Consider the following 22,775-nt stretch of genomic DNA (forward strand, 5'->3'; position numbering starts at 1 on the left):
GGTTGGTGTCTGATGAATTTTGAAGTTTGAAGTGGATTCAAATTTATCCCGGCTTTTCCCATCTTCGCCTAACCCTTCACTTCTGACATGTTTCAGTGTGTACCCGTAGTTCTGGTCCTTGGAGCGTTTCTTTGCCTTTCTTTGTCCTCCCACTGCGGTGATGTTTTTTTATTGTTGTTTGTGGCTAGTGGATTTAACACCAGCCACAATTCACATCAGCCACGTGAGCCCCACAGTGCCCCGCTGTTATCAGATGTGGCTCAGGCGACAACATCCATTATCATTCGTCTGCTCACTGATGGTGGTGGGTTCGGCAGGGGGATTGGGGTTAGCGGATCCGCTTTTACCTCGCTAAAAAGGCTCCCGGTCGTCGGGGGCAACGGCGGCACCTGGCGGGTGGGAAAACAACAAACGTCAGTCACAGCACACGGCCAAACAGCACGCACACAGCCCAGAGTGCGCACACCGTCAGCTCAGATCCGCCCAGCCCAGCCCGGCCCAGCACAGCTCAGACAGACAGACAGACAGAAACAGAGGGACCCTTCAAATCAAGACATTTCACGACCACCTACCTTACCGTCACTCCTCATCTCCTAATCTCTTATCCAACTGCAGCTCTCTCCTTCCTTCCTTCCTTCCTTCCTTCCTTCCATTCCATCACCACCTCACCCTCACCCTCACTAACCACCCCCCCCCCCCCCCCCCCCCCCCCCCCCCCCCCCCCCCCTTCCCCCCCTCCCCCTCCCTCCCTCCCCCCTCTCCTCCCCCCCCTCCCCCCCCCCCCCCCCCCCCCCCCCCCCCACCCCCCCCCCCCCCCCCTTCTCCCCTTCCCCCACAGCAGCTCGTGCTTCTTCTCTTATTCTTCCCCAATACTCTTTCTTACTGCACATGCTCGGCCCGCGCTGCAAAGCGGCTTTGTTTATTTCTTGATTTACACCCCCGTTTGCTGCACCACTTGACTTGGACGTGAACTCGGACTCGAAGAGCTCTCTTTCGCGACTTGCTCGACAGTCTCCTCGAAGCCGGCAAACGGGACTGATCCGAGTCACTTCTTTTCTTCGCACAACAAAACACCCACACAATACAGACAGCATCGCAATAGCTAGCAATCATGGTTGTCGATCCGAATGCCGCCTCCATCACGGTCGCAGGTTCGTCTTCCTTCTTCTTCCGTATCTTAGTCCACTCGTCGAGCGCAAACGCTAACCTTGGCCATTCGACAGTTCGAGTACGACCATTCACGATCCGAGAAGCAGCACAACTGTACGTCAAGAACCTGTAGCAAAGCATGGGAGAAACCAAGATCAACAATACTGACAGGGCTGCGTGCAGAACCCGCAATGAAGAAGGCACAGTCTTTCTCGGCGATGGCTCGCTTGCTGCCGCACCCCCAAAGCTTCAAAGAGGCGGTATCAGACCAGTAATCAAGGTCGTCGACGACAGATGCCTGTGAGTATCCTACCTGCCACTGCGGTCTCGTCTCGCCCTAATACCCTCTTCCACAGAGTCTTCGACCCTCCCGAGGACAACCCCGTCCACAGATTTGGAAGATCCGTGGTTCCCAACGGCAAGAAGGTCAAGGACCAGACCTTCATGTTTGACAGAATCTTCGACGACAATGCCACCCAGAACGATGTCTACGAAGGCACAACAAAACAGCTCATCGACAGCGTCCTCGACGGCTACAACGCCACAGTATTTGCCTACGGCGCAACTGGTTGCGGCAAAACACACACCATCACCGGCACATCACAACACCCCGGGATTATCTTCATGACAATGCAAGAACTCTTCGAGAAGATCACCGAGCGAAGCCAAGACAAGACCACCGAGATCACCCTCTCCTACCTGGAGATTTACAACGAGACCATTCGCGACCTGTTGATCCCCGGAGGCAGCAAGCAGGGATTGATGCTGCGCGAGGATTCCAACCAGGCCGTCTCTGTCGCCGGCCTGACAAGCCATCACCCCAAGAACGTGCAAGAGGTCATGGACATGATTGTGCAGGGTAATGCTTGGCGTACAGTCTCCCCGACAGAAGCCAACGCTACCTCATCTCGATCCCATGCAGTTCTGCAGATTAACGTCTCGCAAAAGGACCGCAATGCCTCCGTCAACGAACCCCACACCATGGCAACCCTCAGCATCATTGATCTTGCTGGCAGCGAGCGTGCTAGCGCCACCAAGAATCGAGGCGAACGTCTGCTTGAAGGCGCAAACATCAACAAGTCTCTTTTGGCCCTGGGGAGCTGTATCAATGCCTTGTGCGACCCTCGCAAGCGCAACCACGTACCATATCGCAACAGCAAACTCACACGACTCTTGAAATTCTCTCTCGGCGGCAACTGCAAGACTGTCATGATTGTCTGCGTCAGTCCTTCAAGTGTCCATTTTGACGAGACGCAAAACACCCTTCGATACGCGAACCGGGCAAAGAACATCCAGACCAAGGTGACTCGTAACGTCTTCAACGTCAACAGGCACGTCAAGGACTTTTTGGTCAAGATTGATGAGCAGATCGCTCTCATCAACGAGCTCAAGGCCCAGCAGAAGGATGCAGAGAAGACGTTTTACGCAAAGTTCCGCAAACAATTGGAGAAGCGCGATGCGATCGCTCGCGAGGGTGTGCAGCGTCTGCGTGTGGCGTACGAGAATTCGGCCAATGATAGACGGGACAGGATCAACAACATGAAGAAGTTGAGGGCCTTTGAGCGACGGATCAGCCTGCTTTCTGCCTGGGTCGCTTCTTTCGATACCGTCTGCGACCAACGAGGTGACGAGGACGCGATGCCCGCGACTCTTTTGGCCATTCGCAAAACCGCACAGGGCATCATGGTAGAGCTGGAACACAGCCGCCACCACATTCATCAAAAGCTGGAGAACACGAACTGGGAACGTGCTATTGATACCGCTCTCCACCACAGCATCAAGCAATTGCCCGGAGGCGAGTCCGATGCGGCTGAGATCGATACTTTGAGTCGAGAGGCTGAGCTGCTCAAGGCCAACTTTGGCAGAGAAGCTAGCCACGAGGTTCTCAAGATGGACAAGGTTGGCGATGCTGCCATGATGCAGGTTCTTCTGACGGCGCAATTCGACATCCTGGCGTCCCTCGAGGATACACTAGCGATGAACGAAGAGGATGCCGTTGCCCACGCCAAGCAAATCATCAACAGACTACTAGAAGCTGGCTTCTCGGCCGCATCCCATGTTGTCAAGCCTGATGGTGCCATGATCCCCGTTGAGAAGTTCTCTCCCAGGAAACAGGGTACGCCCAAGCGTAAGAAGGCAGTCGTCAACAACACCACCTCTCCCATCCGCCAGCCAGCCTTTGTTCCTCCAACTGAGCCTACACCTCAGCCTCATGCGTCTCCCATCAAGTTGTCTCCACGCCGTAGAAAGGCGGCGGCTCCGAGGAGTCCCCGTAAGGGAGTCTCATTTACGCCGGTGAAGAGAAAGTCGGAAGCCAAGCGAGGCGTCCGTTGGAGGGATGATGAGACAGAGTCAGGATTGGCCGACTTTGAGAAGACGCCCAAGAAGTTTGAAGCAACGCCGGAGCACACATCACCAGAGAAGGGACTGAGAATGCCTGCTCTTCCCTCATACCTGAGGACAGCATCACCCAATCCGGGTAACTCGGGCTCTGACGACAGCCCGACTCTGGAACTCCCCGAGTCTTCATCCATCCCTCCCGCCAAACCCAATAGGTTCCAGGCTGGCTTCCTGACCAAGGGCCGTATCTCGTCGATAGGTTCTGGATCACCAACAGTGCCAATCCCGACCATGTCTTTGCCTCTCGGCTCCTCTCCGTCATCAGACAGCGGAGATCAAGTTGCTCCGTTGCGCGCCCTGGACGTGCACCGTTCTTCGAACTTGTCGCCTCCGGCTTTCCGCTCTAGAATCGCGAGAGCCAGCCCTCCTCCGAGAACGTCACTCTCCGGCAATGTCTCTGCCGATGAAAACAACCCCCCTTCACCGCAGGGGCCGTCCGGATCAGAGTCAGAATCACCTAGCATTGACCCTAGAAAGATTCGATCGGCCTTGCACTCGATGAAGAAGGTCCGCGGCGAGCACCGACGCGTGTCGTCCATAGGAGGGACGGCGGCATCAAATGCAAGACGTATCTCGTCTGTGAACTCAATCGGCTCCAACCACCGCGCGTCGGCAAGCTTTTCCGGCCCTGTGGCTAGCAGCACGAACGGAATTTCTCGATCACGACGAGCCAGTGCAGAGCGAAGGCTCTCACCGCCCATGGTCTGCTCACCTCCTGACTTCAGGAACGATCGGGCATTCACGGCGGGGCAAGCAAGGCGCATGCACTTGGGAGGCAGCTTGAGGCTGGAAGGAGGAAGCCCGCAGGCGCCTCAGCACCGAATGGCTAGCGCCGACTTCAAGAACCGTCGCATCACAATCGGGAGCCTGGCAGCGACCGGTAAGATCGAAAAGGGACATGCACCTAGGCCCAGCGTGGCAGGTTGGCGTTGATTTTTCATTCTTTGGTTTCAATCATACCCACTTGGCTTGGTAGTTGTCGCAATAGAGGCGATGGGGGTGTCTTTGGTTCACCTTCCCTGTTAGGATAGGATCCTTGTTTTTTTCCCTCTCGTTGATGGGCGTTGGGCACACTTCGGATCTTAATCTCAGAGGGTTCTTTTAGTTTGTTTCCAGCCGGTTGGCAGGCCTCGCTGAGGGCCATTGTATGGTTGTTGTATCAATAGGTTCGAGGTAGAGCATATATTCACAGTTCATCTGATAACGATTCTGAACTCAGCAACTCCGCTCCCCCGCGTTGTGCGAGTGGTATAATGGTGACAGGTGCTGAGAAACAAATCGCCGGGTTCACAGTGTCATTTTGCCAAGCAGCCAAGACACGCCGCTCCGAAGATCCCACACAGGGCATGCTGGGAAAACGTGGATGCAGACATGCAGCGAGCCCTGAGGTCACGTCCCTCCCCGGATTTGTGCCAAGACTGACGCACGTCGGCATGCAACGACAGTCCGATAATGCGAATATGTCGTGTGTGAGACTCGAGTGAGTTGCGAGAGTTGAGACTGTGAGACCTTCGGGTCTGTGAGATGAGAAAATCGAATTGGACCTTCCGTCGGCGCCATGTCATGCTGCTAAAAACAGCACACTTTGTACCAGCAGAACCTCAGAGTTTGGAGCCTCATGATGAGACTGAACTCAACGGCCGAGTTCTGCCGAATGATCCGCTCACTGTGGTCAATAAGGCATGAGGCCGTGGGAAGCAGCAAGGGCAGCGCACAACGCAATGAGAGTCAAAGGTACCCTCATTCGAAACGAAAACGCTCGCTGTTTCAAATAGTTTGTGGTAATTGATGAGTGGGCTTCTTTGTTTTCATCGCCGATGAAAGCCAGGAGCCAGGAGCCGGGTGAGGCATTTGTATGGGAAATGGGAGGAAAGACAAACGAGATTTGAATGCAGACTTGCAGGAGTTTTTCTCTCGGGATGAGGGGGTAACGGGCAGAGTTCGCCGCCGGGCGCGTGGTCAGCTTTGGAAAACGCGAAGGGCTAGAACACCGTCAGCTGTATATGTGTTGCAGGCGCGCGCCGAGGCTGTCTCATTCAGCAGGCCAAGACAGATCGGATGGCAGATGGAAGTGGCCAGCGAGAGTAAGAGAAGACGGAGATCGCGACATCATTATCATCATCGTCATAATCAACACCAACTCTTCCTGTCTCTGTCTCTCTCTATCTCTCTCTCTCTCTCTCACACACACACACATACTATCAACAACATCAAGTGCAATAAGACGTTAAACTAAGCACCATCTCCGTTGAAGGGGCGGAATGACGGAGTGGGCCAGCGATAAAGGCAAAATAAGTGATGGCATTACCTAAGTTCCCCTGGCATGGCCCTGGCGGTAACGTAATGAGATTTCCCCTTTTCCTAACAGGACCGTTGAGCCAAAGGATGGTACCCCCTCTCGGTCTGCCACTCTGCCACTCTGGCACTCGTGCCACTCACAGCCGTTCCAGGGGAGACCCAGGTCGGGGTAGCTGAGAGTTCTGCGACGGCGCAATCTTATTCCAATCATGCTTATTCGGCTGATTTTCACCAACCGATGCTTATCGCGTCGACGGCAGAAGGGGCGGGTAGATTGCGATATGTGATGAGCACGAGGCGAGTGGCTGGCCGCTGTCGAGAGCTCTCTCTCGCAATGCCACTATGCCTGGCATTTGAATCACTGATTGATGATCCCTTTTCTCCCATTTGCCTCTTTTTTTTTTCTCTCTTCCTTTCTTTTGTTGTTGTGGTGTGTACCCTATTACGGATACCACCACGGACACTTCTTCGATTCTCTCATCTCTTATCTCTCTCACAGTATGGAGACCGGCTGAGTCGGCATCGCGTTTAGGCCGTAGTTGAGGCGACTCTCGGGGCTATCTTCAGCTCATTGAACGATTGAGCCCCTCTCTTGCCTCACCGACGGCGATGACGACAAAGTTCTCGGAGACATAGATCAAATGAGGAATGTGAGAAGAGGCCCTCTCAAAAGTTTCACGGGCGCAATTAAGAAACAAGCTGGAAAACGGATGGTTCAGTCGACCCCAAAATCAATACGCGCGAACTTTTGCAAAGGTAACCCCAGTCCGCCTGCTGAGGCGCCAAATCCGCGAGGTCCCAGTCTCTATCAAGAAGTTGAATGCAACCGGAACAGGGTCCAGGCCGGAATAGCCGCAGCACGTCATGACAGGTCAACACCTCTCTCAGTCTCATTCACTCGCAAAGTCGGGTGATTTCACTCACAAGTCACAAAACTCACTTTCATTCACTCATCGCTTGGTTGGCAAGGCAAGGTAGCAGTTGGGGCCACAGGGCAGCATCGCCAAGAAGCATCGCCAAGATGGCAGCAAACAGCCGAAACCCGCTCAGCTGGATCCCGCGTTGACACAGAGAATGTGCAAAGAGACAATGGAGTTGCGGCGGCAAGCGGCGTGATCCCCCCTTCAACCCCCCCCCCCTGTCCTGTCTGTTCCCCTTCGCTTCAGCCTTCATGTCCCTCTTTCTCCTCCACCTCCCCCCTTGGGATTCTTCCCCCCAGAAACCTAGAAAACTCTCTTTTCTTCCTTCCCGTCTTGGCCTCGATCTCGTACCTGCTGCGGCCCCAGACTGGGCATTTTCTGGGCAGGCATGGAATGAAGCCATGCCCTCAGGGGATTGAGCAATCGAAGGGTTCGCAAGGTCGCAATCGCCAACCTCTGGGCGCGCATGCGGGATTGCGGGTGGGGACTTGGCGGTAAAGCTTGTTTCCATGTGCCGAGGCGCATCAAGAGCCAAGAAGACCAATGGAAGAGACGGGATGGTCGTAGGTTCGCCGTCAGAACACCACCACCACGCCGCCGCAAAGCATGGGTTCGCCTGCTTGCTGTCTCGACGTACCAGCCAAACCCTCGACCTTTCCCGGAGCCCCAGCGGACTTGGACCGTAATGTGGCCTGGCTGACTCCCGGAGCCATGTCCCGGAAAGGTAGGTGCTTTCAACGTCGACTCGAGAACGAGGGACCACTCTACCACACGGCACCACTCAGGACCGGCACCGGGGCTATCGCGAGGGTGGATGGATCATGGAGTGATGGACCAGAATCAGATCGCTTTAGACGAGAATACCTCGTTTCGCCTCTGGATTGGTTGGTCCCGCCCTCCGCCGGTGCTCCTCTCCCCGCCGCGGACCCCCCTCCATCAGCTCGGCTCCATTCATATCATCTACTTTTGGTGCCTTGCTGCTTGTTTCCTTGGCCTTATTCCCCTTTTCACTCATCTCAACTTCCGGCCTTGGATCCAAGAGCGGAGGACGGCGGTGCATCGACATTCGACAAACAAGCCTCGACTCGTTCGACCCTTTTGCCCGACCTGCTCTTTTCCATCTAGTCTACAGCTGCTGGGAACTTTGTGCCAGTGACAAGCTTTGGTCAAAAGTTCCCATAACCCTTCCCACCCCCTGGCCGGGAATAGGCTGGTCCTTGGGATGGGTTCCATCTTCCACCATTCCATGAGCTCCATGGCGGAGAGACAGATGGAGCTACGACCTTAGTTGAAGAGCTCTAGACACTAGAGTCTATCAGTCCCCTGTTCGAGACTAGCCTGCCCGTTGATGGCTGCCGCAAGTAGTCAACTGCTTGTTGTTCCTCCTTGGTGATCTACACACTACCGACTACCGTCCCTTCTCATCAAATCTAGCCCCTCTGTTCTCTCGAATCATGACGCGCAGTATCATCGTCCTTGTCGGCGCGATATGGAGTCGCGACAGGCAGCCTTGCTATTGCACGATGCTCCCTCTTGGAAGGTGGTATTCCCCCACGGCTAGCTTGTGCCGCACACCATGATGGGCCCTCCTTCACGAGTTCCCCCCTGCCTGTTGTTGTTGTTGTTGGCCTTGACATATCCAGAGACGGTGATGTTGGCAAGGACTGCGAGTAATGTCGCCATGATCCATCCTATCGCCCCGAGTTGCCGTCCCCGGTCACAGAGTCCAGACACCATCTTCATAGACTGGACGATGACGATATAAACCATCCCAACTCCCCGTTGATCATCCCATCTCTCCTCCTCATCCTCATCGGTCATCTCCCAGTCCTCCTCCTCGGTCCTCATATCCTCTTCTCTGCTCCTTTCCCCGGCTTCACTAGCTTTCAGTCATCTCACAATGACTGGCTCATCCTTCGTCTCGGCCCTCACGGCCGGCCTTGCCCTGGCCTCCTCCGTCGCCGCCCTCCCCGCTGGTGCCCAGCAGGAGAGAGGCTTCACCGTCGAGCAGATCAAGAACCCCCGCTACGTCCGCTCCGGCCCCCTCGCCCTCGCCAAGGCCTACCGCAAGTACAAGGCCCCTCTCCCCGCCGACCTCGCTGCTGTTGTCGCCAACATCAGCTCTGCCGGCCTCGTCGAGCGTGCCACTGGCAGTGTCGCTGCCAACCCCCAGGAGTACGATGTTGAGTACCTGAGCCCCGTCCAGATCGGCACCCCGGCCCAGACCCTCAACCTCGACTTCGACACCGGCTCCTCCGACCTGTGGGTCTTCTCGACCTCCACCCCGGCCAGCCAGCGCAACGGCCAGACCGTCTACGACCCCTCCAAGTCTTCCACCGCCTCCCGCCTCTCCGGCGCCACCTGGTCCATCTCCTACGGTGATGGCTCCAGCTCCAGCGGTATCGTCTACAAGGACACCGTCACCGTCGGCGGTCTGACCGTTACCGGCCAGGCCGTCGAGGCTGCCTCCACCGTCTCGGACTCCTTCACCTCCGAGAGCGACCTGGACGGTCTCCTTGGTCTCGGCTTCAGCAACATTAACACCGTCTCGCCCACCCAGCAGACCACCTTCTTCGACACTGCCAAGTCTAAGTTGGACTCTTTCCTCTTCACTGCTGACCTGAAGCACGGCACGGGTAAGTACTCGCTCACATTCTCACTAGATGTTGTATCAAGAGATGGGACAGCTGATACTAACGCATTGAACTTATAGCCGGCAAGTACAACTTCGGTTACATTGATAGCACCGCCTACACTGGTTCCATCACCTACACCTCCGTCAACTCCGCCAACGGATGGTGGCAGTTCACCTCCTCCGGCTACCAGGTCGGCTCCGCCAGCTTCGTCTCCAGCTCCGTCACCGGTATTGCTGACACCGGCACCACCCTTCTCCTCCTTCCCCAGGCCATCGTCACCGCCTACTACGCCAAGATCACCGGTGCCAAGTACGACTCTTCCCAGGGTGGTTACACTTTCCCCTGCTCCGCGACCGTCCCCTCCTTCACCTTCGGCGTCGGTACCGCTCGCATCACCATCCCCGCCAGCTACATGAACTACGCTCCCATCAGCACCTCCACCTGCTTCGGTGGCCTTCAGAGCAACGCCGGCATCGGCATCTCCATCTACGGTGACATTGCCCTCAAGGCTGCCTTCGTTGTCTTCAACGGCAGCACCAAGCAGCTTGGCTGGGCCGCCAAGACCCTCTAAATGCTTAGAGAACGCAGCTTCTGAGCAACAGTCATAGAAGAGAGAGATGGACGATTCAGCAAACAGGAAGCCCGGGTGATCTGGATTTGAGGACTGGACAAGGGAAAGAGAACTTAGGGTTGTTTGCTTAATTGTTCATCAGGACAATCCATGTGACGACTTGGTCACTACTTCTTATACATAATTCTTATTCGTAGCATATTGGCGGACATTTATGAGCGATGATGACGGAAATATAGTTGCATTGTCTATATTGAACAATATGGCTCAGCATTTGAATGATGATTAGATCTGTCCCACCCGTTTTCCGTGTGCATCGTCGACAATGGCCTTTTCCGTATGAGTGATTCGTTTAAAGATTAGTATCGCTCGTTACTGATCCTTTTTCCGAAGTGCCAAGAGTTGAGTCTTCCCCCTAGACGCGTCGTGTTTGGACCGCTAAAATGCAATTGGGAGTCGTCCTCCACAATTACAGCTCAAGTCATCGCTCACTAGCACCCACTTCCGGCCGCACTCTCCCATCTGAAATTTTCATTCCTCCAATACAAACCATGTTGGCATATACATAAGGGTTCCTTGGCATGCGGCAAGCCATCTGGGTTATGCCAAGGTCCTAGCATCTCTCCCACCCAGGTCCTAGAATCTGCCCAGAGCGGCGCGGCCGTCCGGCGCGCTTCGTTGCGCTGGGCGCTGGGCAAAAACCCAAGACAAGGAATATGGGAGTGGAATAATATCGTCTCTTCTCGGGCTCAAGGAACCGAGGTGCAGATGGTGGCTGATGAGAAGGGGAAGAGCTGGTTGGCATCGGTGGATGGTTTCAATGCAGGGCTGCTCTGCCAAGGGAAACGAACCAGGGGAGGTAGGTGAGTTGGTGAGCCTGACGAGGAGGAATGATTTCACAGTGAGCGAAACTCTGCGCGAGAACGTCCTCTTCTCATCTCTTTGATCATCGCAACGGGACGGGCTTCATCACAATCAGAACCATGTCTCTCGTCTTTCTGAGGATCAAAGTCCTCCAATGAAATGGGGGATTGGGGGCGAAATACGACATACTGAGTTTTTGCGATGACTCTTGGCACAACTTTGAAATGAGGGTCGAATATCCACTGTATGATGATCACTGTAGAGCTCTATTTCATCTGCAGTACGGAGTATCTAATGCTGTGTTGGACGCCGGAGATGGAACTTCGGCACTCCAAGGTTGGATTGACTATGACCAAGGGCCCCGTAATCGTCCGACGGTCTCCCGCCGTCTTCACAGAACCCTTCAGTGCCGGGGACCATAGGCTTTGTCTTGCCATTGCATTAATGGGGTGCCATCTGACGCGAAAATACCGGGGAGGTGATGTGCAACAACCTGTGGCTCACCACCTAGACCTAGCCAATTGCGTTTTCTCGATGCGCATCTCTCACCATCCCGTCAACGAACCAAGTTCAAGTGACTCTTCTCCACCGTACATCAGCTCTAGATCTGGAAGTCGAGGACGACAACTTGGCGATCTTTCGATGAGGTCGCCGACACGGCAATGGCGAAGATGGACAAAACATCTTCCTCCTCGAGTCTTTTGCTGTCCACGAGCGGCTCGCCCATAAAGCCAACACCACGCCAGACCTCTACTGACTCAGCATAGTCTTTTGCTTTCGATGACTTGAGGATACGGAGAGATGAATTGGTCGGGTCGGGTAGAATCAGGAAGAGGTCACCAGTTTTGCTGATGGCTAGGCGGCCGCGTCGAGGACTAGGTACTGGCCCGATGGCATGTTGAGTCCATTGACCTGCGCAAGAGTTCTTGTTAGCTGAGATTCTTGGGAACGATCATAATATATAAGAAAGGCTGTGTGTCGTCATCTTGCCATTAGGAGATCGATAGTAATGCTTCCATAGATTCTCTGCATCCATCGTGTCGCGGTTGAGAACATGCACCCCACCGTCCTGATCGACTGCCTGTGCCTCTTGATTTGTCAAACCTCGCCCCTTGGGGATATCAAAGGCAACAAGACCGGGGCAATCGGGTGTGATCGAGCCTCCATCTCTCAGCAAAGCAATGGTCTTGTCGTGCCCGTTCTTCCATGTGTAACCCCCGTCGTCGCTATAAGCATAACAGATGTTATAGTTATTATCGGCGCCATTGGGTCCGGCTTGTTGCTTGTGTTTCGTATCTAGAGGATCATCCCATCCGTCATAGTGTACGAAACCGCGATACACCCATGTGATATGTAGCTTACCATCGCGGTAGTCCATGCCATGAACGTATGGGTTATTCTGGATGCCTTTCAGGTGTTTTCCAGCATACTCATACAATCCTGTTGCGGCATGGTATATGTACAGGAGATCATCTCCAAGACCAGCTTTGCCATTCCTTATGGAGAAGTACATGTCGTTGCCCAAGACACCGAAACGCGGGTAGGTCACGTAGCCGAAGTTCTCATGAGGTTTCGTGATGCCAGGAACGTAATCGAGAGTCAAAGTGAAGACGTCTTTGGTCCATCGGGATAGTTCTGGATCACTGGCAATGCCCTTGATGGAGCGCCGATACCTCAAGCTTGGGAATCTGTTAGCGACGGTTATCCTTTTCTTATGGTTATGCAACTAAAAGCTGTCGCATGGACTGAGAATAAGAAGCAATCCTACGTGTCACAGTGATGGTCGTAAGATAGGTGGATGGTACCATCGCCTGGACAGATGCCCATCTGCACGGTATTATGGCCATCGTCAGTGGTCTGGTGATAATCGTCGAAAACTATCGTTTGCCACTCAGAGTTGGGTAGTTTACGCCGATTCATACAGACGAAGAGAGGTTCTCGCTGAGTTACATCGTTTAGACTTGAGGAAGAGCAGCTACTGTAGAACACAGCATATTGCCAACCCTTGAAGGAGATGATGGCGTCCTGCTGGAACGCGTTCCCGTTGAGAACGCATTTGCGGTGAGCCGGGTCCTGGCCCAATACAGTGACCACAGGGGTTTGAAGACGATGCACCTCGTTGAGTGACATACCGGCTCGTCAACGCAGGCAGGCCAGGGACAAGCAAAAGCGGGGGGACTTGGCTCGAGCTGGATTATCTTGGCGTTGGATGTGAGAGGTGGCACAGGAATGCGCGGGCTTGGTGTGGCACGATTGAGGGAACGGGAGTGAAAGGACAAACGCAGAGGCTCATGGAGTGGCTTGCATATGTTTTCAACGTCGGGTCTTGGAGGACGAAATTCTTCCGTCCCGTCTCTATACGAGAATCGTTCGCGATGACGATACAGCGACGCGCCGACATTGAGTCGGGATTGTAACACCAGATCAAAAGATTCCCGATAGTTCATGGACTAGGATAACTTCACAGTCCACTTGGGGAACTCTAATCATGTCTGAAGGCCACGAGGCAGCCGTGAAGGATGCGCGCCCGAGTCCCATAGCCCTGGCCTGCGACGGTACGGCACATTGCGGACTATTGGTTCATGGATAGCTACAGCTGCAAAAGAGGCGCCAACAGAATCAGTGCAGGGCATGACAGGCCTAACAGGGCCCGAGGACTCGGGTCCGGAACCAGACAGACATGAAGGGGAGGGATTGTTATGTGGCATCGCATGATGTTGGCCGAAGGCGACCTGAGTGGCTCACTTAGCGTGTGGTGGCTTGAACATATCTGGAATATCTACAGCTACATGTACACTTGTTGACGAATATGAAATTGAGCCAACTATCAAATACGAGAGTAAGTCAACGTACGTGCCAGAGAAAAATTGGAAGGCTTCAAAAATAGAGTGTTGACAGAATCAGACTAGAAAGATCCGGTCCTTCAGGTCAGAAACGCGGATTAATTTTTCCCTCAAATGAATGAGCTTCATGGCTTGTTGCCAAGCCTTAGGATCCAACGCCACAAAGTCGGGGTGGTGTCGCGAAAGATGGGAATGGCCGTGATAACCCCAGACTCAAATCGTGTTTGGCGGGTGGTTGGTCGAATCACGATCTCTCTTACCTTGGCTGGAATAGTCGTCAAGGTTATCAAAAAAGTGCCAGATCGAGTCTGAGCTTAGACAACAAACGAGACAGATGCCCAACAAGAGTCCACACTGTGCCTTCGCTGAATGAAGACATCTACGGACGAGCTTAGTCTAACTATGGTCAAGCGTCAACTGAGAGGCGCGATCTACTTTGATAGAGTCTTTCTTCGTCTCTTGACAAAGTCAAAATGTTGCTTGTTGACTTGCTGATGTTGTGTTCGCCCATGAGGTCAAGTCTGTCTGTGCCACTTCACTAACCTCCTCAGGCTCCTTTTGACCACCCCCGCGATCTCCAACACATCTCCACCTCTCCAACCCCATTTCTCCTACCCGCGTCCTTACTCCGCAGAATCCACCGTACGGGGATGGGTCGACAAATGGGCTACTGGTTGGAGCAGAAACCAATCCGGGACGTGGGATGAAAGTGGGAGGCGCCGGACCAAGTAGGCTCTACGGAGTACCTACTTATCAAGAGACGGCCTACATAGTACTTAACCTGTCACTGGTCGTCAGAGACTCTTTGGCCCTTGGTGTTTGTGTTCCTGTAACCCTGTATGGATACATCGTCTCATGCCTGGACTTCCCTGTCAGCGCATACGCAGTGAAGAGGAGACTAAACCAAGTCCAGCGCACTACCTGTCTGCTCCCTGGTCTACACTCTATTCGTACAGCCAGTCATGGCAGTCTAACTCTACGGCCCACGTCCTTATTTCTTTGCCTTTTTGCCTCGTCCCTCTTTCTCCACCTTCGCCAGTAGCCTAAATGCTGTGATGGGGGGAGACAACCAGAGACGCATCTTCCAGCAAATCACGCGCCTTGCTCGTTGCAAGGAGCGGTCCACATTTCGGCGACGGAAACCACAACGAGAATAGCCACAATTCGGAGAGCCGTTCGTCCTAGCAAGCATACGGATACTTTATTCTTGCTCCGCTGTGCGTACCGAGTACTCTGTATCCTATCCCGGGGCACCTGGGGAAGGACGGTACTCTCCTCTGGGGCCCCAGAGAGCCACGTCTATTACTATTAAGCTTGAACTGTTAGCACGCGCCCCGGGTCTACAGCCAGCAGGCGTTTTGTTTCTTTCATTGCTATGATAAAGAATGTCAAGGCATCTGGGAGGTAACCTGGGAGACAAGGTCATCCATCTTTTCATCTCATTACCTTTACGCCGCATTCAAGCTTCCCCACAGCTCCCTTGTCAAGTTTATAGTTTGTATACCTAGATGAACCGTGAGAACCATACTTTGAGACTACCGGCCGCGACGAGCTCAAGGTCATCACGTATCCGAAGAGTAGGTAGGATGCGCACGTGGGTGCTTCCATCTTTCACCAAAGTCTTTCTAAGGCTGCGAAGTTGGTCTCCCCTGGATTCGCACACTCGTAAACCCGAGCGTCGTTCCTGTCGTCCATCTGACTACGGAGTACTGCGTACATAGAGTGCTATCCGTTCTGCCTTTAGCCTGCCAAGCCTAGTTTCTGAGACTAGCCCAGCCATGCCATGCTTGTTGCTGCATCCCATCCGGCCACCTCGATGGTCGACCACCACCACCACCACTACAGTTACCACACACCCCCCAAGATGCTTGCCGTATCCCACCCTTTGCTGGAAGCCTCCAATTGCACGACCTGGTCGGCTGATCGCAAAACCGAATAGGTTCCCCTCTCCCAAGAGCCAAGCCGTTCCTCTGCCGCCCCCGGCGGTCCAGCACCATCGGGCTGCCCTCTCCGTCCCTTCTGAATGGCGGAAAAATCTCATGGACAATTCACCGTCCGTCTTGGTACTCGTTGAGGCTCGGTTTTCTGGGGTTTTGAAGCACAGATGAGCGGACGAACGAGCTACACTAGACAAGATAGGATTGCAGCAGGGGTTCTTTGGGTTCTGGACGGGCTGGGAAACGCACAGGATCGATTGCGACCATGGCTCTCCGAACAGTTACTCCTCACCAGCACCTCCAATCCCCTTTTCCCCAGGTTACTTTTTGCTACATGTGAGATGGCAAATTGCTGACTATTCTGGGAGTGAGGGGTCCCCGGGTTTCAATCCATCTGGGGAAAAGACGAGGGTACAGATCAGCAAAAGAGGGAAAACACCATTAGAGATTTCCGATATATCAGGGCCGGCTGCCCACACCCTCAAATCCTCGCTTTCTTCTCTTCGTCGCTTCGTCTCCTCATTCAGTCCTCAGCTCATCACCCACCCCTCATCACATCTTGAGCTGACTCACCTTGGCTCGAGATACAACCATCACAGGGTGTCGTGTCACATCGGCCACCAGTCATTTAACTGCGATAGCAACACCAACCCCGCCAGAGCCTGGCCGTGTTGTGAAGAAACCAACCACCCAACATGTCGGCGATGCAAAAGATTCTCAAGAAGATCGTCCACAATGAGTCCATGGAGACGGACCCCGCAGAAATCTACGGCTGGAGAGTCTTTGCGCTCGCCGCCTCCGCCTGCTTCGGCGCCATGTCATTCGGCTGGGATAGCTCCGTCATTGGTGGTGTCGTTGTCATGGAGCCCTTTAAGAAGTAAGTGACGACTTGGAGAGCATAAATCATAAAGTACCAATAAACTGACTTATCCAACCATAGCGACTACGGACTCAAGGATGCCAAGCCCGTGGAAACTGCCAACTTGACCGGTAACATTGTGTCCACTCTCCAAGCCGGATGCTTGGTCGGTGCTCTTCTCGCCTCTCCCATGACAGACAGATTCGGTCGCAAGTGGTGTCTTGTTACTGTCGCTGCCATTATCCTCGTCGGCGTTGTCCTCCAGGCTGTCTCTTCCGGTAGAATCGCCGCCATCTTCGTCGGTCGCTTCATCGCAGGTCTCGGTGTCGGCGGTGCCTCTGCCATCAACCCTCTCTACGTCTCCGAAAACGCGCCTCGTGCCATTCGCGGTCTCCTCACTGGCATGTACCAGCTATTCATCGTGACAGGAGGTATGATTGCCTTCTGGATCAACTACGGCGCCGAGGTCAACTTGACGGGAAAGACCATGTACATCTTTCCTCTCGCCATCCAGGGTCTGCCCAGTCTGCTGCTTCTCATCTGCATGCTCTTCTGCAACGAATCTCCCAGATGGCTGGCCCGCCAGGACAAGTGGGAAGAGGCCAAGAAGATTCTCGCCACTCTTCGTAACTTGCCCGAGAACCACCCCTATCTCGAAGATGAGTTCCAGGAGATTGTTGACCAGCTCCAACATGAGAGACAGCTCATTGGCAACGCCACCTTCAAGAACCTGCAAAAGGAGATGTGGACCATCAAGGGCAACCGCAACCGTGCTCTTATCTCCATCTTCCTCATGATCTGCCAGCAAATGACGGGAACCAACGCCATCAACACCTACGCCCCTATGATCTTCAAGAACCTCGGTGTCACCGGTCGCTCCACGCCTCTTCTGTCAACCGGCGTCTACGGAATCGTCAAGGTTCTTGCCTGCATCTGCTTCTTGCTCTTCATGGCCGACTCTCTCGGCCGTCGTCGCTCGCTTCTCTGGACTTCAATCGCCCAGGGCTGCTGCATGTTCTACATCGGTCTTTACGTCCGCATCTCCCCACCCATTGCCGGAGAGCCTGTGCCAGGTGCTGGCTACATGGCCCTGGTCGCCATCTTCCTGTTCGCCGCATTCTTCCAGTTTGGCTGGGGTCCGGCCTGCTGGATTTACGCCTCTGAAATCCCGGCAGCTCGCCTTCGCTCCCAGAATGTCGCTCTTGCTGCTGCTACCCAGTGGCTCTTCAACCTCATCGTCGCCCGTACTGTCCCGAACATGCTGGCTACTGTCGGTGCTCACGGCTACGGGTAAGTGGTTTCTGGTTAGACCTTCCTTCAAATTAACATTCAACTAATGTTTGTGACAGAACCTATCTCATCTTTGGAAGCTTCTGCTTCTCCATGTTCTTCTTCGTCTGGTTCTTCGTCCCCGAGACCAAGGGTATCTCCCTCGAGCACATGGATGCTCTGTTCGGTGTCACCGACTATGACTCTGACAAGAAGTTGAACCACGACAACCTGAGCGAGACCAAGGGCTCCCCCGCCGAGATTCAGGTTGAGTCTACCAACCCCGCCCACGCCCACGTCCGCAAGGAGTCGGCCTAGGCGGTTATGTTCGGAAGGAGACATGATGCTAGGATTTTTGAGGAGATGCTATAATGTCAAATGACGGAAAGGTGTAAGCGGGTTCGATCTTAGATGAGATTTAGAAAGGGGTTGAGATGCGTAGTGGGAAGTGGCCCCTAAGCACCTAGTTGCGCCATTTGATACCAATCTTTTGAGACCAAAACCACGCACGGCAAAGGTCTATGACCATAACTCAATAAAGTTTTGAATTCACCATAATGCTTACTCGCCAAGTGAAATCCCACTGTCAGGCCTTACACGCCCTAGGCTGCCAGCGATCGCCCTCGACATTCGTGAGGTACCATACAAGTCTCAGGTTCTGCCCTGCTTCCCCTTGACCAAATTCGGCCTTTACTCTAAAAGTATATTGTAGGTTCATCGCCGTGAGGAAGCACCGGCTAGGATTGCTTGAAAGCGACTGTATAGTTCGTATACCTTTACAGAACCACATGAAGCCTTGAGAGAGATAGGACTATTGAAATTACGCCTATAGAACGCTGCCCATTGTTTGCTTGCAGCCGGGTATTGCTGGGTTTACATCATGCAACGATCGCTGGTGAAATTGACCATGAAACGCCGAAACCCATCGGGGTCATCTGGATTGCCCCAAGATACCAAGTCGAACCATTCGACTCGTGCCCATAGTCCCCTATCCTTTTACCCCCGTTGCTGAGCCGCAGCATGTTGTCTGGTCTGGAAAGAGACCCCGAGTAGACGCCTAAAGTAGCTCCATGATAACATATGAACGAGAGAAACATATCAGAACACGCTCGCAAGTGTATCAAAACCAAACCTCCGTCTACTGTCCTCCTGGGGCGCCCGCTCCGTCAAAGATGATGAGCGGCCATTGGCCGACGGGAGCTGTGACAGAAGCCATATCGGCCGCTGTAGCCGCCTCAGTCACAGAAGTGGGATCCCTAGACCCGCCGCCCAGAGTCAACAGGGCATTAGCGCTGTATCTATCTTGGCTGTCTGCCATTGCCGCTGTCCAGTCGTGCCAGGTATTCCCTTGTGACGCTGATTGTCTCCAGAGGAGCTCCGCCGCAGCCGCAGAGCCGGCCGGGTCTGCAACATGCTGAGTGGCTTGGGATGCGAACGCAATCAGTGGATTGGTCTCAGCCGTGTTGTCCTCCCCGTTTGTGGGCTGCGTCGCCGCAGGCGTATACGCGTATCCATTGTTTACCTCGAAATTACTTGTCGATGCCATGGTGTTGGTGCTTGGTGGCTGCTCGGTGTAAGCTAGGGAAGGGTATGGAGTTGTCCCATTCTGATTCTCCGCGTCAGCGTAGAATGCCTTCGTAGCCGCTTCGTCGGCACTTGCAGCCAGGGCCTGCGCTGCTTGAGGCTGGGACGTAAGCTGAAATGGTGACGCCTCTGCCGTTGATGGTTCGGTCTTGATCGCTGGAGCAAGTGACGACGAGTCCTTTTGTTTTTGGTCGTGTTCAATCCAGCTGATTGTCCTTTCAATAATAACACTGATTTCGTTACTGATACGTGCGCCAGTTCCTAGATATGAGCGGTTAGTCTCAAAAGTTCCGATTGATATATCCAGAAATAGGACTTACCCAGTAACGAGACAGTCGCATTGATGATCTCCATCCAATCCTTCATCTCCTCTCGAAGGGTTGCAATCTGATTAGGCGTTGCCTCGAACCTCCGTTCCCAGTGGGCGACCAATGTGGTGAAAATGGCGGCACCGTAAACTGCCATTTGGTACCACGTGGTATCGAGAGACTTCAGCTTCACGAGGCTCTTGACAGCATTGAGCATGTGCGCAGCAGTCTCTTCGCATATGCGGGCATTTTCGAGGAGAAACTTGCGATCGGTGGTCATGGCCACGGATGGATGGCGTAGACACAATCGAAGCTCAAGGGCGTACATCTGTATGTACAGGGCATACATACGGCCTTCATGTTCATTCTGCCCTGGGTTGATTTGGAGCGATTCGGGGAGGTTTTCCTTCCAGAGACGAAGCTGCTCTTCTAGAGAGTTGACAACATCAACGTAACTCTTGGGGTCGCGCTTGACGCTGTAGATGTTGGAGTACATCTCCATGAACAATGGCAAGATCTTGAAGCCTGCCAGCCCAACGTGATACGTACAAGGCGTCGTTACCGACGGGTCGACGCCGTCTGGCGTCAGGGCCTCGTCGGCGATCGGCTCGGGAAACTCGACATCGTACTCCTCAACCGTGATAGGCATAGGCCGCCCAAGGCGCCCGTTCAGAGTGACATAGACGAGAAGGATGGTCCACCAAGTGCGCTTACGGATCTCGTTCTCAAGATTCGTCGTCTCGCCTGGCCCCTTCATGGCGCGGTGCATATTCAGGTCGATAGCGCGGTGGAAGGCAAAGTTGGTGACCATGGAGCCGCACCCTGGCTTGGGGAAGCTACGGCTGTGAGCGCAAATCATCGCCATGGCCTGCACCGCTGCCACTGATTGCGAGGATGCCAAGTCAAACATTTTGCTCAAAGCATAGTGATAATGCTTGTTCGACAGTTCATTGAGTTGGGATCGTGTTTCCTGCTGTTCCCAGTTTCGCACGCCGTATTGGAAGTAAATGGTCGCAAAAACCATGTGTACCATGACCTGGTCAGGCACACTTGCTTCGAAGCCGGGTTCGTCGTACATACGAGTGAGCTATAGATGGTCAGAGCTGACAAACTTGAATCGACATTGGCCTACTTACGATGTTCATGAAGCTAGGCTTGTGCAGGACTGGCAGAAAAGGCCAAATCATGAGAAAGTACCATTCCGAGTAAGTGAAGGCGTCGCTCCTTGAAGGAAGCTCAATGTTGACTGTAGGATTGATGTTCATGCTGGACTGCAGAAAGGATTGTAGAGACTTGTTATACAGAGGCTGCGCATCCTTGGCGTCTGGTATCGGCTCGTCAATGTCGGGGGCATCGAACGAGGTGACGTCGATTGTCGTTCCCAAAATGGACAACTGGGTGCCCTTGATTGAGCTGAGGGGTGCACTGTCAGAGCCCACGCCCAGATGATTATGGACGGGACGTGATTCGAGCGTCGATCGAGGGAATGAGCGACCACCGGCAGGTTTGTAGTTGTAGTTCTTGACCCAGACGGAACCGACCTTGGTCCAGGCATCCTTCTCGTTGGGGTCTTCGATGGCATTGCCCATGTGGTCATAGGTTGCGCCAGGAGTCGGGTAGTTTATGGCGTACGGAGACCATTGGTACGGTTTGACCTCGGTGCCGTTGTTCTCGAGCAGCTTTTCGAGTTCGCGGATGTGGTTCATCATGTCGGTCTTTTCCCTTTCGAGCTCCTGGAGGTAGCCTCTTCTTTCGGTTCGGCCAGTGACGCGATCGGTGACGAAGCAGTCGAGATTCTGGCTGATGCAATGGGAGCATCCTTCGGGAAGGGCATCGCATCGAATCTTTCTGACCTACAGGTTATTGACACGAGGGTTAGTACGGAGAGGCTAAAGATGCGAGCGGAAATGTGATAACGGGGCGATGCAGTATCGTGAAGAGCTCGGTACGAACTCAAGAAGAGCAGTCAAGACGCACCTTGCATCTGTCGCAGGCCTGACCTGTCCGAGTGTACGACGATAGGCGATTCTTGACAACAGAGGAGAAGTCTTCCTGGCCGCCCTTGTCGAGTCTCGGCAGCTTCACCTTGGGCGCGGGTGTGGTGGAGGCGACGTCTTCAGAGGGAGTAGCTGCATCGCCAGCTTCAGCCGGTCGCTTGGGCGGGCGACCCGGCATGGTCTATTGTTTTCTCTCCCTCTTTTTCTTGTTCTTCCTCCTCTCTTTCGGTAAGAAATTGTAATTCGAGATTGGCGCAAATTGGAGCGAAGAATAAAGTGTCACTGGCGACGCGCGGGACGGGAAGAAAGTCGCGACGGGGATTGCCGTGGATGATGGAGGTTGCCGCGCTTTTAGGAGAGCTGTGCGCTGCTGAGGTGCCGGAAGGAGAGCCGGGGGGAAAGCATCCAGTGCCGGGGGGGGGGATCAGTAAGGTAAGGTACCTACCTACCCGTGCTACCTAAGGGAAGGTATCCGTACCGGACGCAACTGGGGATGGCAAACGCAAACGCAAACGCAAACGCACTGCGGCACTGGGGGCGAGGTGCTCCCAACCTGTCGGGATGCGGGAGGGCGGCACGGCGGGCGGGTTCCAGGCCAAGCTACCCGTAATTGAACCTGTGAGGGACCTTGCCTCACTGAGCTTGAACTTACTCACTAAGAATCTGAGACGCACTTGACCCGTTCGTTCACTAAGAGCTGTACGTGCCAATTCCAAGAACGCTTGACACTTGATTAGCTTGACGCTTGACACGCGCAGTGCTCTAGATCTACTGATGAGACCTAAACTCCCAATCAGGCTGGCTGATAACGCATTCCAGTAGCTCAGACTTGAAAGTAAGAGGAGTGAGAGGTGTGGAGTCTGGACACTGGCTGGAGTGAGACTTGGTAAGATTGGACGAGCGGTAGGTAGTGCTGAATCCTCCTAAAGTTCAACAGCAAGATGTAAGTAAGTCTTTCTCGGGCCAAGGGCTTGCAATACAATGATCCAGGTACCAAGCACTCGTTGTATGTAAGGAATGAGTAAGAGCGGTATGGTTCGTGATGAGATGGGAAATAGGAGATGCCGGACTATTCGACTTTCAACGCCGAGCCCTCAGGAGATTTCTGGTGAGTGAAACAGGCAGACGAGGAAGAAAGAT

General features: G+C 53.9%; 8 protein-coding genes across 8 annotated transcripts; 5 read left to right on the forward strand and 3 right to left on the reverse strand.

Annotated features, from left to right (window-relative positions):
* Positions 1-1,111: 1,111 nt before the first annotated feature.
* Positions 1,112-4,482, forward strand: CTAM01_13181 (kinesin motor domain-containing protein; the record flags this gene model as incomplete). The annotated part of the gene is made up of 4 exons (XM_060529185.1): positions 1,112-1,151; positions 1,224-1,263; positions 1,333-1,449; positions 1,506-4,482. The coding sequence occupies 4 exons, from the start codon at positions 1,112-1,114 to the stop codon at positions 4,480-4,482; spliced, it is 3,174 nt and encodes a 1,057-aa protein (XP_060376235.1).
* Positions 4,483-8,324: 3,842 nt separating this feature from the next.
* On the reverse strand, positions 8,325-8,615 carry CTAM01_13182 (uncharacterized protein; the record flags this gene model as incomplete). The annotated part of the gene is made up of 1 exon (XM_060529186.1): positions 8,325-8,615. The coding sequence occupies one exon, from the start codon at positions 8,613-8,615 to the stop codon at positions 8,325-8,327; it is 291 nt and encodes a 96-aa protein (XP_060376236.1).
* A 52-nt stretch (positions 8,616-8,667) lies between these two features.
* Positions 8,668-9,974, forward strand: CTAM01_13183 (endothiapepsin; the record flags this gene model as incomplete). Its single annotated transcript, XM_060529187.1, has 2 exons — positions 8,668-9,403; positions 9,481-9,974. 2 exons carry the CDS (start codon positions 8,668-8,670, stop codon positions 9,972-9,974), a joined length of 1,230 nt encoding a protein of 409 aa, XP_060376237.1.
* A 1,465-nt stretch (positions 9,975-11,439) lies between these two features.
* On the reverse strand, positions 11,440-12,968 carry CTAM01_13184 (uncharacterized protein; the record flags this gene model as incomplete). Its single annotated transcript, XM_060529188.1, has 3 exons — positions 11,440-11,750; positions 11,943-12,517; positions 12,607-12,968. The coding sequence occupies 3 exons, from the start codon at positions 12,966-12,968 to the stop codon at positions 11,440-11,442; spliced, it is 1,248 nt and encodes a 415-aa protein (XP_060376238.1).
* Positions 12,969-14,736: 1,768 nt separating this feature from the next.
* CTAM01_13185 (uncharacterized protein) lies at positions 14,737-14,838 on the forward strand (the record flags this gene model as incomplete). The annotated part of the gene is made up of 1 exon (XM_060529189.1): positions 14,737-14,838. One exon carries the CDS (start codon positions 14,737-14,739, stop codon positions 14,836-14,838), a length of 102 nt encoding a protein of 33 aa, XP_060376239.1.
* A 351-nt stretch (positions 14,839-15,189) lies between these two features.
* Positions 15,190-15,789, forward strand: CTAM01_13186 (uncharacterized protein; the record flags this gene model as incomplete). The annotated part of the gene is made up of 2 exons (XM_060529190.1): positions 15,190-15,258; positions 15,403-15,789. The coding sequence occupies 2 exons, from the start codon at positions 15,190-15,192 to the stop codon at positions 15,787-15,789; spliced, it is 456 nt and encodes a 151-aa protein (XP_060376240.1).
* A 524-nt stretch (positions 15,790-16,313) lies between these two features.
* On the forward strand, positions 16,314-18,064 carry CTAM01_13187 (uncharacterized protein; the record flags this gene model as incomplete). Its single annotated transcript, XM_060529191.1, has 3 exons — positions 16,314-16,495; positions 16,559-17,767; positions 17,827-18,064. The coding sequence occupies 3 exons, from the start codon at positions 16,314-16,316 to the stop codon at positions 18,062-18,064; spliced, it is 1,629 nt and encodes a 542-aa protein (XP_060376241.1).
* An 820-nt stretch (positions 18,065-18,884) lies between these two features.
* Positions 18,885-21,813, reverse strand: CTAM01_13188 (uncharacterized protein; the record flags this gene model as incomplete). Its single annotated transcript, XM_060529192.1, has 4 exons — positions 18,885-19,591; positions 19,651-20,725; positions 20,775-21,491; positions 21,616-21,813. The coding sequence occupies 4 exons, from the start codon at positions 21,811-21,813 to the stop codon at positions 18,885-18,887; spliced, it is 2,697 nt and encodes an 898-aa protein (XP_060376242.1).
* Positions 21,814-22,775: the final 962 nt, after the last annotated feature.

This window comes from Colletotrichum tamarilloi (genome assembly GCF_030869305.1).
Source record: "Colletotrichum tamarilloi strain Tom-12 chromosome Unknown Scaffold_90.1, whole genome shotgun sequence".
NCBI lineage: Eukaryota > Fungi > Ascomycota > Sordariomycetes > Glomerellales > Glomerellaceae > Colletotrichum > Colletotrichum tamarilloi.